The sequence below is a fragment of the Balaenoptera acutorostrata genome, chromosome 17 (genome assembly GCF_949987535.1).
Source record: "Balaenoptera acutorostrata chromosome 17, mBalAcu1.1, whole genome shotgun sequence".
Lineage (NCBI taxonomy): Eukaryota > Metazoa > Chordata > Mammalia > Artiodactyla > Balaenopteridae > Balaenoptera > Balaenoptera acutorostrata.
Genome location: NC_080080.1, coordinates 39,606,395 through 39,618,820, shown reverse-complemented (window position 1 = coordinate 39,618,820; position 12,426 = coordinate 39,606,395). Strand labels below are relative to the sequence as shown.

Genomic DNA, 12,426 nt, shown 5'->3' with positions numbered 1-12,426 from the left:
CTCCTGTGGCTATCTACACCTTAGGAGGAAGCTGACTGATTTTTCCTCTCCCTGCCTCTACCCTCTCTATTCCCGTCCTCTGCTTTGTTTTTCTTCATAATACTTAAAACTACCATTACATTATATTTATTTATTGCCCGTCTCCCTCACCAGAATATAAATTCCATTAAGGCAGAATATTTGCTTGTTTTGTCCATTTCTGTATCTCTGGAACATAAGAGAAACTCAGTAAAAGCTGTTGAATAAATGCATGCATAAATGCCCAAGACCATGACATTTTCTCCAGGATCTTGCATTAGCTTGTTTTCATAAGAATGTACTTCTTCTGATGCTGTTCTCTTTCCCTTGTTCTGCCATGTTTTTCATATGTCCCGTTTCGATTGTGTTCTTATTTATCTTTTAATCAAGCAAATCTGTTTGCCTTCAGTATCTCCATATGCCCCAATAACAACGAAGTGGGGGCTTGTCCTTGGGCTGCTCTCTGTCTACCCTTGATTTAGTGTATCTTTGCTCTCAGACCCACAGCTGGCCTGCAGGTGTTTCTGTGCCGCTGCCAGTCTGATTCTTCATCCTCGCAGGCTGTCATCCAGTGCATCTCTGCCCTACTGCAGAAGTCCCCCCCCTCCACCCCAAGACCTGAGCCTTTGGTGGTCAGGGCTCATGTGTGCCTCACAAATAGCAAACTCTGTATTTCAGAGCATCAGGGTTCCCTTTCTGCCTTCCTATTTGTTTTGTTGTGTCTGTTCTTGGCTATTGCTGTTGTTTGAATAATTTTTACTCTTTACTGCATTTGGAAGAGATGGTGGTGAGATGGAAGCTGGAGGGCAGGGGATTGTTCAGTGCTCTGCCTGCCTCGGGGAGCAGCGCATAAGGAGGGTAGATGAGGGGGCACCGCACTTCTCTGTTGGCTCTAGGCCATGCTATTGCTCTAGGGGCTGCACATCTGGCAGCAGAACCGGTGCATTCCCTTATCTTTTATAACATGATCCTTTTTCATAAATCTGGAGTTTACTGTGTGTCTGAGTTGTCTGTTTTTGTTTTGTTTGCTTAAATCAGATCCAAATATGTTACAAGTAATGTTCATTTCTGCCTGACCTTTTGTTATGTTTTTCTGGGTTATCCTTTGTGAGGCTGCATTAAAGCATGCTAGCCAGACACCCTGTTGAATGAGACCTCCTGCACTACTATTTTCGAGGTGTAGGTTGAAGCTTTACCATTAGGAAAATTCAAGTTCATTAAATATGCTACTGAATTAGAAGTAGCTTTTTGTCATCACCTAGGCTTTAAATCAGTTTATATTAAAATTACTACTATCCCATGGTAACCCCCAATATATTCTGTTTTTGTAAAAAAAAAAAAGTAAAACAAACTCTCTTCCATATCACTGTGCCAAAGACCTCATCCTATGGGATATCATTTAGTTTCCTATCATCAAACCATTTCCATCTTTTAACTGTTAGTTTAAGTAATAATTCTGGATTAGAGAACAGAGATATTTCAGAAAACATAAAGAAATATAATTGTAAAACAGCCTCAGTTATTCTGAAGGAAGTCTGAAGGTTAAAACAATAGCTGCCTTGATTTAATTACTCATGTGTTATCTGAGAAAAAGTTGATTAAAACAGATTTTGACACTTTTTATCCAGTGGAACTTTAACTTCATTGGGAAAATGGTTCTGAGGGTGGTGAGAATGTTGACTAATTGGCTTGTTCATCCCACATGGGATTACACCACTTTTTGAATCAGAATTTCCTGCAATTGCAACACGTTTTTTTCTTTTTTCTTTTTTTTCCGTAGAAACAATCTATTTGGATTCATTACATGGCCATTTGTTAGTCTGGGGCATTGTACTTGTTTATGACTACAATGAAGTCATAGTAAGCCGGGTCTGCCTGTGTATACAGAGTCAGTGGGAGATCCTGCAGCTGCTCAGGGAATGAGGCAGTGCAAGGGGTCACCCTGATATTTTAAACCCAAAATCCTGCTTTCCTGAAGTCCTGGGGCATTTTCACGTTAATCATCAAGAAGATTTGTTCAACTTCGGTTTATTTATTTACTGTATGCTGTACGTAGAATCAATCTGTTGAACTTGGTTTTTTTAAGCTTTTTTTTTTTTTAAGAGATTGGAGTTTATTTATTTATTTATTTATTTGTTTATTTATTTATTTATGGCTGTGTTGGGTCTTCGTTTCTGTGCGAGGGCTTTCTCTAGTTGTGGTGAGTGGGGGCTACTCTTCATCGCGGTGCACGGGCCTCTCACTATCGCGGCCTCTCTTGTTGCGGAGCACAGGCTCCAGACGTGCAGGCTCAGTAGTTGTGGCTCACGGGCCCAGCCGCTCCATGGCATGTGGGATCTTCCCAGACCAGGGCTCGAACCCGTGTCCCCTGCATCAGCAGGCAGACTCTCAACCACTGTGCCACCAGGGAAGCCCAAGCTTTTTTATTGAAGTGTAATATTCTCAGAGAACATGCACAAATCCTAAGCGTATAACAAGATGAAGTTTTACCAACTGAGTGCACCTGTGTAACCAGTACCCAGAAAAAAGAATGTGACCAGCACCTGGTCAGGAAACAGAACATGACCAGCACCCAGCAGCTCGACTCGTGTCCTCGTCCTGTCACTAGCCCTCCTTACCATGGGTAACCACTCTCCTGTTTTGCTTGTTTTTCTATCTCACATAAATGGAATTATACACGATGTATTATTTCTTTCATTCTTCATTATGTTTATGAGATTCGTGTATTTATTGTGTATTGTATTTGTTCATTCACACTGCCGTGCAGCGTTCCATTGATCAATACAACACACTATTCATTCTGCTGTTGACAGGCATTTGAGTAGTTTTCTTTGTGGGGGAGATGGGATTTATTATGAATACTCTCTGAACGTTCTAGTACATCCCTTCTGGTGAAAGCATTCATATGCATCCATTCCTGTTGGAGTGCAGCTGGGAGTGGAATTGCTGGGTCCTAGGGTGTGTGTATGTTCAGATTTAGTAGATAAGCCAGTTTTCCAGAGTGGTTGTAAGTATTTATACTCACACTTGATGTATGAGAGTTCCAGTTGCTCCACCTCCTCACCAATACTTTCTGTCTTTTTCATTTTAGCTATTCCAGTGGATATGTACTGAATGTGGTTTAATTTATATTTCCTTGATGATAATGAACCTGAGCAACTTTTAATATGATTATTAGTAATTTGTATTGATATATCCTTTTTTTGTGAATTGTCTGTTCAAGTTTTTTGCCCATTTTTCTATCATTTGACTCTCTTTTTGTTACTGTTTCATAGGAGTTCTTTATATAATCTGGATATGAGACCTCTGTTGAAAATATGTATGGTAAATATTTTCTCCTCTGTGGGTTGGCTTTTCATTCCTGTAATGGAGTCTTTTGATGAACAAATATTCCTAATATTTTTAAAGTCCAATTTATTATTTTTTCTTTTATGGTTTGCACTTTTTTGTCCAGTTTAAGAAATCTTTGCCTACTCTAAGTTGACAAAGCTGTTCTATGCTTTCCTCTAACATCTTTATTTAAATTTGTAATTCATCTGACTTGATATTCGTATACTACATGATCTAGAGATCAAGATACATACTTGCCATGTGGATATCCTATTAACCCAGCGTCATTTTACTTGGTTTTTAACTTGTTTAAAATATGTCCATACGCGGGGAGGGGGAAAGGGTAAGCTGAGACAAAGTGAGAGAGTGGCATGGACATATATACACTACCAAATGTAAAATAGATGGCTAGTGGGAAGCAGCTGCATAGCACAGGGAGACTAGCTCGGTGCTTTGTGACCACCTAGATGGGTGGGATAGGGAGGGTGGGAGGGAGACGCAAGAGGGAGGTGATATGGGGATATATGTATACGTATAACTGATTCACTTTGTTACACAGCAGCAACTAACACAACAATGTAAAGCAATTATACTCCAATAAAGATGTTAAAAAAAATAAAAATTAAAACAAAACAAAAAAATAAATAAGTAAAATAAAATATGTCCATAAAATTTAGTTTCACTGAAATATTTTTTATATTTTCCTGGAGAGAATTAGTAATGATTCTTGAAAAAAATTTAAACCTATGGTGATGTAAAATTTATAATATAATCAACAGATTTGTTTAACACATAAATTGAGATATTTCTTAAGGGTTCTTCTGTTTAATTAGACTCTAGTTTGTAACTCCAGCATACTTATTTATTCAACACCAGAGTGATTTATAATACACAAAGCACAATAATTAAATAAATTATTCTCACTTTTTCATTTGAATTCAATTCAACACATGTTTATTATTTGCTAGAATTTGGGACAGTTGAGAATATGGTTGAAGTTTTGAGCTCCATTTTTATGTCATTTAGGTTTTAAGCCATATAATAAAGTTGTCAAACATGTCAGTAATAAACCGTTTTTCTTTAGTATTCAAAATTATATTAATAAAGAGAAGTACAAGGTGAGAAGTTTTATTACTATGAAGATGACCTGACACCTCTATACCAAGTTTTCCACTAGTAATGACACACATCTTTTAAGAAGTAAAAATAGAAAATATAAAAGTTTCATTTCTGTATTTGGAATGCCTGTGACTGCTTCTTCTTTGATATCGTTTCTGCTTAGTTTTATTTTTTTTTCTCTTTTTATCATTTGTTCTAGGTTGTACTGGTCAGTGGACATCTGGACAGCTGGGATGTTGGGCAGGGTGCGATGGATGATGGTGGAGGAGCCTTTATATCATGGGAAGCACTGTCGCTTATTAAAGATCTTGGTAAATATTTAGTAAGTCGTTAACCAATGTGTGAGAGTGTCAGTGGTGACATGTTTAACTCAACACACAAAATGCTCAACAGATTAGTTATTATGCAATGTTTAAAGATCCTCCTGAGGTCTATATGTTTTTTGTCAGTTGATTTCCAGAAAAAAACTAATTTGTCCCCTTAAAGAAAGAAATTTTTATTCAAGTGTCCACCAGACAGCCAAAGTATCAAACATGATCAGCCACTGGGGAAAATGAACAAGCAAATAAGACTGTAGCAAATGCAACTGCATCAGCTAGAGATTATATAAGGAAACCATAACCAAGTGGAAAGAAAAATCAGCAGCTCTCCCACTTCCTTTTCCTTGTTTGTCTTTAAAGACATCATCAAGCTGTTAGGATAGCTTTACTGCTGTCATCCTTCCATGATAGAAGTCAAAGAGCCAAAGTAGGCCTGAAGGAATGATTCTTTTGGCTACAATAAGGAATCTAGGATGAAAAATTGGACCTTCCAGATTAACCTAGACATGGGACAGGCATCAAAAGGAAAGACTAATTGTGAAAACAGTTTATTTTGATGACCCTATTTACAAACAAAAAACATACATTTCCTCTTTGTGTGCTGGTCAAAAGGTGGATTTTGAGCGAGGTTAGAAATAATGAAACAGTCTGAAATGAGACTTCCGTGTTTGAATCAGACTAGTGGTGGTTTTGAAAATGCCTCATCAGCAGAACGTTTTATATTGTAACTGTGGAGTAACCTTGGTTTCAGATGTAGTAAAGATCAGAACATTCCTTTTGGTGAAGGCATTCCATTGCTTACTTAAGTACACATGTGTTTAAATTCATGCTTTTCCTCTGGCTTTTAATGAACCCTTCTAATCCTAAATCAGCCCATTAAATAATTGTTCATCTTAACTAGACTACTGACATTGTCCTGGTCGAGGCAAATATTTAGTGTATCATTTTGCTTTATGTCTTACTTGTGTTTTAAAAATGGAGAAATGGGAAGGTGATTGTGCATGTTTTTAACTTCTAAAGAGGCTTGTGTCTCTCAACCTTGGCATTATTGACACTTGGGGCCAGATAATTCTTTGTTGTGAGGTGGGTCCCGTACATTGTAGAATGTTTAGCTGCATCCCTGGCCTCTACCTACTAGATGCCAGTAACACCTTTCTCCCCCAGCCCCTAAGCTGTGACAACCAAAAATGTCTCCAGACATTGCCAAATGTCCCCGGCAGGTTGTGGGCGGAGAGAGTGGCACGTAAAATTGACCCACTAAAAGAAGCTATTAAAAATTTTCTAGGAGACCTGAATACAGGGTCATTTTTTAAAAAATGAAACAAACTAATTGGAAACCTTACATTGTATATACTTATACTTTTAACATCATTACCATACTGAGCACCTACTATGTGAAAGCATTTTGTAAAAGTTGGGCATACAGAGAGGTTTAAAGCATGTCCTCTGTTCTTAAGACCCTTAGAATATAGTTGAAGATATGCACCTACACACATAGTTATCAATAAAGACATAATATCAAGTCTGCTTTTAGAATTGGGTAAGGTTTGAGAGAGAGAAATTGCCCAGCAAATAAAACCGCAAAACACTCATTCCTTCAGAGGAGATCTGGGAGACTCCATTTGTGAATTCTCTCCTCCTCTTCCCTTAAAAAAAATACTCCGTTGGCTATCTGTTCTCTCTGTCCTTAACTTCATTCCAGAATGAAGTGGGTTCTAGAGATGAGGCAGGCAAATATCCAACAGTTTCCTCTTTACAGGGCACAGATATTTATTTTAGAAGTTAATTTTATTCCCAGATGTTCCAACCAGCTTGACAGAAGGCAGAGTGGTAGTGTAAAAAGAGAACTGGACCCACCTCAATTAGATTTTTAGGTCCCTCTGTGCCACAAACTACTTTTTTGGCCTCGGGCAGGTCATTTGAACTCCCTGGACTTCGTTTTCTTCACCTCTGTTCAGCTGTTAGCTTCCAGAGTATTTTTATCTGCTCTAGATTGGCATAAAAATTGTGTCTCCTCTACGCTTTGAATCTTACTTCTTTAGTACTCAGCATGGGACCCTAAATCACTGTTAATTGAGTTGAATTCAATTGCATGAATAAATGTCAAACACCATGCAAAGGTGAATTGAGTATCTTTCTCCAGCTCTGAAAGTATACTGACTTCAGTTGGCTTTGATAGCTAGTAGTCAATCTCCTTCAATTCAGGACTTAACTCTCCTATAGATTTCTGAAAACCTATGTAAACATATGAATTCAACTCTAAAATAAAGACTAAAATTTCTTTAGTAGGTGTTAAGAGGCAGCATGGCATACTGTTAAAAAAACACTCTGGAGCCAGACTGCCTGGGTCTACCTCATAAGGTAGCTCTGAAAATTAAATAATCTATTCACATAATGTACTTAAAACAGTGCCTAACCCAACCCAAATACACAATAAATTTTAACTTTTATTATTTAATAAGCATGATCTGACAGTACCATATTTTTTTAAACCCCACACCTGCTTTGCCTCCTAACTTAATATGTTAATTGTACTGATGTAACTCTAGGGCCAGCTGCTATTGTATCCCTAAATATCCTTTCCCTTTACTATTTAAGTCACCATCTCTTGTATGATGGAAATCCACTGACCCCTTCACTATTTTCCACTTTCATACTAAATTTTCAAGAGTCTAAATTTCTCCTGGCCACTTCCTGCTTAAGTTGAATGCCTAGAATCCGCGCTATACCTCATATCCTATGATTGCACCCACTGAGTCTTACTCTTTAATTTTAAAATTAAAATTAGATTGTGGATTTCTGTTTGTAGATTGTGTACGTGTTTTAATATGAAGAACTAGGTCTAACGTGTCACATATGCCTTCTAGATGAAAATTAATGATATACTTGAATAAGAAATAGCACTTTGGGCTAGAGGCCAAGAAATGGGTTCATAGTTATATTACTTAATTACATTGACCCCACACTGTTTAGTTGGTAAAACATGAAAGCTCTATGGCAATCTCTTTTTCCAAGAAAAGTGAGACTCCTTTTGGCTGCTATTCCTTGGACAATATGTCATGCAGAATGCATGTCAAAGTCCCTCAGTGGGGCTTGTTAATTTGAAGTGTTGGTCCAGTGAGACTTTCTGATATTTAGAAATATTGTTCGAAGATTCATCCTTCATGTCTTTTCTCCTTTATTCACTTCTTTCACTACTTTTATAAATTCACTCTTTTGCCCAAGCCATCAGCTAAAACCATATTCAATTAATCTAACAGAAGAGATATTTGTGCTTTGCAAGTATAACCAGTCATTCCTGAGTAACTGTCAACAGAAGGCTATTTGCTGTGAAATGCCATTGAATACTTTTTTGTGTTTGTGGTTTACTGGACTTGAAAGTGTTTATTTGAAATGTCATTTCCTGGAATGTTCTGGTATCAGTGGACAAAGCCTATGGCCAAAGATCTTATGCTTGAAAATGTTCATTTGGCACTTGAATAATAAACCACCATCCATCCCCAGATTCTTCCAACTTTACCATTTTCCATGAAGTTAGAATTTTACGTTTTCAGGCCTAAACAAACGGGAAAAATAATTAACAGTACTACCTGGTTGTTGAAATGTTGGATATGTGTGAAACATCTTTTTAGAGAAATTTAAATGTGAGCATCTTGACTATGATTTTTATGCAGTTTTAAGTCTGTGTGTTAGAAAAAATATTTTATTTATATATTTCTTCACTCATTCACTCAACAAATATTTACTGTATACTGATTGCATGTCAGTGTGCCAGATGCCTTGTAACAAAGAGGAATGAGACTGGTCCTTGAAGTCTTTGAAGTAGGAGAGACATTTAATTCAAAAATTACAATGAAATTGTTGTAAGCTCTTTAACTGAAATATGTGCAGATTACTTCAGGCACCTGGTAAAGGGAGCGACCAGCATGGCTTGGCTGGGTCAGGGCGCCTTCACAAAAGTGATATTTGAGCTTTCTTTTATAAAGATAAATAGAAGTTCCTGAAGCAAAAGGGGCACAATGAAGAATTCCCAGCAGATTATAGAGCTTCCAGTCCTGTGTACCATTAAAAATGAGGAGAAAACTATTGACAATAACAGTCATGGGATTGGGGGGGAAGAGAGGGTTTGCGGAATTGCAGGAGATACTCGTTTTACCTGATATATATTAGATTTTTGTGTAGTAAGCATGTGTTATTTTAGTAATTAAGAAAAAACTCTCAAAAGCCAAAAAAAAAAAATATTATTGGTCTTGCCGTCACCATAAACACTCTGTTAACAGGAACTACAGAGCCAGAGGTAGGAAGTAGGAAGAGTCATGTAGGAGTCACCAAGGCCCAGAAGTACACCAGGCAACACAGCCAAATGCATGCTAAGGCTTTGGTGTAGTTAGAGCTTTATGTAGCCATTTCTAATGCAGTGGGTTCCCTGTTAGGGGTGGGGATCCATCCAGGAAGAGGGTTTTCTTCTCCCAGGCCCTGGTCAAGCCTTCCTTGGAAAAGTCTCAGGAAGTCCAGTCCAGAATAACTGAGTGAAGGAAATGAAAAACTTCTAAGAAATAGAAACCTAACGGATAGAGCTAGAGATAGAGTGTGAAGCCAACTTGGGACTAGCCCAGATCTAGAAAGGAGATCCCATTAGAAAGGACTTCCTCTTATGGTCAAATAAGTTTGGGAAACTCCCTCTTGGTAATTTCTTTATTCATCAAAAAACATTTGTTGGGAAAGTGATTCCATGACTCAAGTGTGCTTTGGGAAACATTGCTCTGGGGCATTACTGGTGTTGGCAGAATTGAGGAAGAATCCAAGAATGCTTGCTGAGGTATATACTTCATGGAACTGAGTACAAATGGCCTTGGATTTATTTTCATTCTAGATTTTCTAGGCTGTCTTTGGGCTCTTGCGGTTGCCAGAATATTGACAAGATAGAACCATGTAATGGTTCCTTAACTGGCATGGTGGAGATTATTCTTATGTTACTTATAAGAATATTCCTGAAGAGCATCTGTACCCACCCAAGTGCAAACTTTACCCAACAAATAACTTCATTTCTGTACTATCTGAGCCTATTTTATTAAGATAAATGTAGTATTATTGGAAATGTTTCTCATATGCTAAAGGCTCTCTCTGCCAGGTTTTCCTGTGGCCCCAAATGCCCCAGAATTTGGTAGGATTTATTTTTTTCTAGAAGGAATTTTGATCTCAAAACATTCCACAAACTCTTCCCTGCTCCCATTTTGGATGCTCTTCCTCCACAATTATTTTGTGAACACAAGAAGGGAGTCTTACAGCCCTGGGAAAGGTTTCCTATTAAAATCACCTCAATACCTTTAGGAAATAATATGTCTGCTTCTGGAACTGTCCAAGAAATTAACTTGTTTCAAGTCTTAGAAAAAAATGTTTTCGCCAACATTAAATTTTATTTTTATTAATTTGAATTTTGATTTGTAGATGGTTGTTTTGTAGATGGTTGTTTGCCTTTTTTTTCCGAACAAATTTTGGTCTTGACTTTTTATAATTATATTTAGTGATGCAAATACCTAGAACAATGGAAGAATTAGAAACTAAGGATTTGCTTGCTTTTTCTCTTTTTTTCTAACTTCTAAAAGTAGGTTTATAGTCAGGGGGCATTTTTAGCTCCTTCTCATGGTCTTTAGAGGATGATCCTCTCATTTTTTATTTAAATATGTTATTTCCTCTAGTGGCAAGGTATGTAGTGTCTGGCTTTACCTTAAGACCTGTGGCAGATACATATTTTTTCAGCTGGGAATTGCTGAGACCTTTTCTTGAGGTTTGAACACATTGTAAGTCTCACCAAAACACTTTGTATCTTTATATCTCATTCAGCTAACATAGACATTTCCACTGGTGTGTGTAAAAAGACAAACTGTGCGTAGATTGTTCTTCCACATATGTCATGAGATAAAGTAAGATTTGCTACAAATGAATCACTTAGAATGTGTTCTACCTTTTAATTTGGACATGGTAGGGGAGATTCTGTAATCCTTTCAAAGCCTTAGACTACATGAATATTGCTGTTATTATTTTATCATGTAGCTAAAATATACCATTTCTGTGTAAAAGGAGACGAGACCCAGGCCCAGTGGCATTCAGCCTCGCGATTCATTCCTTCCTGTCTGACAGAGTCTGGAGAGGTGGCAGATGAGCGCTGCGAGAGGAAGGGTCTCAGGGGCCCCTCTGTCCATAGCACGCTCAGCTTCCTCCCCGACATCTGCTTTGATTTGGTCTGTATGCCTTAGAAAGTTAAGAAATGTGGTGTTGGTAAAGGAAACGGAAGCTTTAAAAGTTGCTCCTATTTATCCTGGAGAAGAATGGCTATGGAAAGACTTAATAATGGTATCCATAGTGCCCCAGTGGATTTCTTTCCATTCAAGAATGGGATCCATATAAGTCCAGGGCAGGGCTGCCTCGAAAATGTAGGCTACCTCATTAGAACTGTATCATCACAGTATTGTCCAACTTGGCTCACAAGGAGATCTCCTATTTCAATAATAAATATTGAACGCCTGCTTCATGTCCGGCAAATAAAATGGGTAAGACACAGATCCTTCCATCAAAGAGCTCACAGTCAGGCATCAGTAGCTTCACATGGGTGGGAAGCAGGAGAAGAAAGGACACAATTAGAGCTCATGAAAGTACATAATTTGAGGAGTGGAGGATGTTTCCGTAAATCTAGAGCCATAGGTGAGTGAGGACTGGTGAGAATTTAGCAGATGAGGGTCAGTTTGTAAAGGGCATTGGACACGAAGCTGAACTTCGGAGCTGGTGCTATAGGCAGTAGGAGCCATTGAAGATTTTAAGCATGGGATTGACTTCTTCTAAAGATACTGGGTAGGCTATCCGTTTAACTTGTAAGGAAGTGGGATGAATAGAATGGAGACGCAGGAAAGTGGAGTGGGGAGATTCCAGCTATACAGAGCCTGAAGAACCACAGTTTTGGAGTTACTAAGCAGATTTTATTTGCCATGTGGCTGACAAGCCAGCTAAATATACCAAAGAGGAAGTGACGGGGTTTGCAAGGATGCTGTGTTCTTCGCCTACACACTTCGCTGCATCATGCTAATGTTGCCTTTTGCAAAAGCTGTGGTCTGCTCAGCTTAGAATGAATTCTGTTCCAGTAAATGTGCCTAAAAACAAAGGTCTGCAAACAAAAAAACAAGAAAATATATTATGAACATCTGACTGGAACTTTATGGTTAACTGGATTTTTTAAATGGTCCTGGGAGATAAGGATTTAGTTTAGTTCATTTTTAGGCACCACCAGCCCTGTGAACATCCCCAAAAGCAAGCTCTAGAAATGGAGAGTTTCTACTGGGTGTGTGACAGAAATGATAAGCTAAATAAAGTATTGAATGAAGTTGACTATTGTCACATTACTTATTTGTAATCCTGCTAATGCCGTCCTCATATTGGATAAATATCAATGATGAACTCAGCCCATGTTCTTGCTTGACACCAGCATCTCCAGATTGTACCATGTGACCCAGATTTCATGGACTTTTTAACCCATGAAATCCTACTTCCTTAACCCCTAAATAACTCAAAATCTGTAGGCAAATGAGAGGTAGCATGGATAGTAGAATAGCATACACTCCGTGTTAAAGTATCTTGGGTTCAAATC

General features: G+C 38.1%; 1 protein-coding gene across 6 annotated transcripts in view; it reads left to right on the top strand.

Annotated features, from left to right (window-relative positions):
• CPQ (carboxypeptidase Q) overlaps positions 1-12,426 on the top strand; it is a 505,229-nt gene that overhangs the window by 323,615 nt on the left and 169,188 nt on the right. For all 6 annotated transcript variants that reach the window (XM_057532254.1, XM_057532249.1, XM_057532253.1 and 3 more), the window contains one exon: positions 4,667-4,778. In XM_057532254.1, the coding sequence (XP_057388237.1) occupies positions 4,667-4,778 (112 nt within the window). The remainder of the gene's footprint in view (positions 1-4,666; positions 4,779-12,426) is intronic.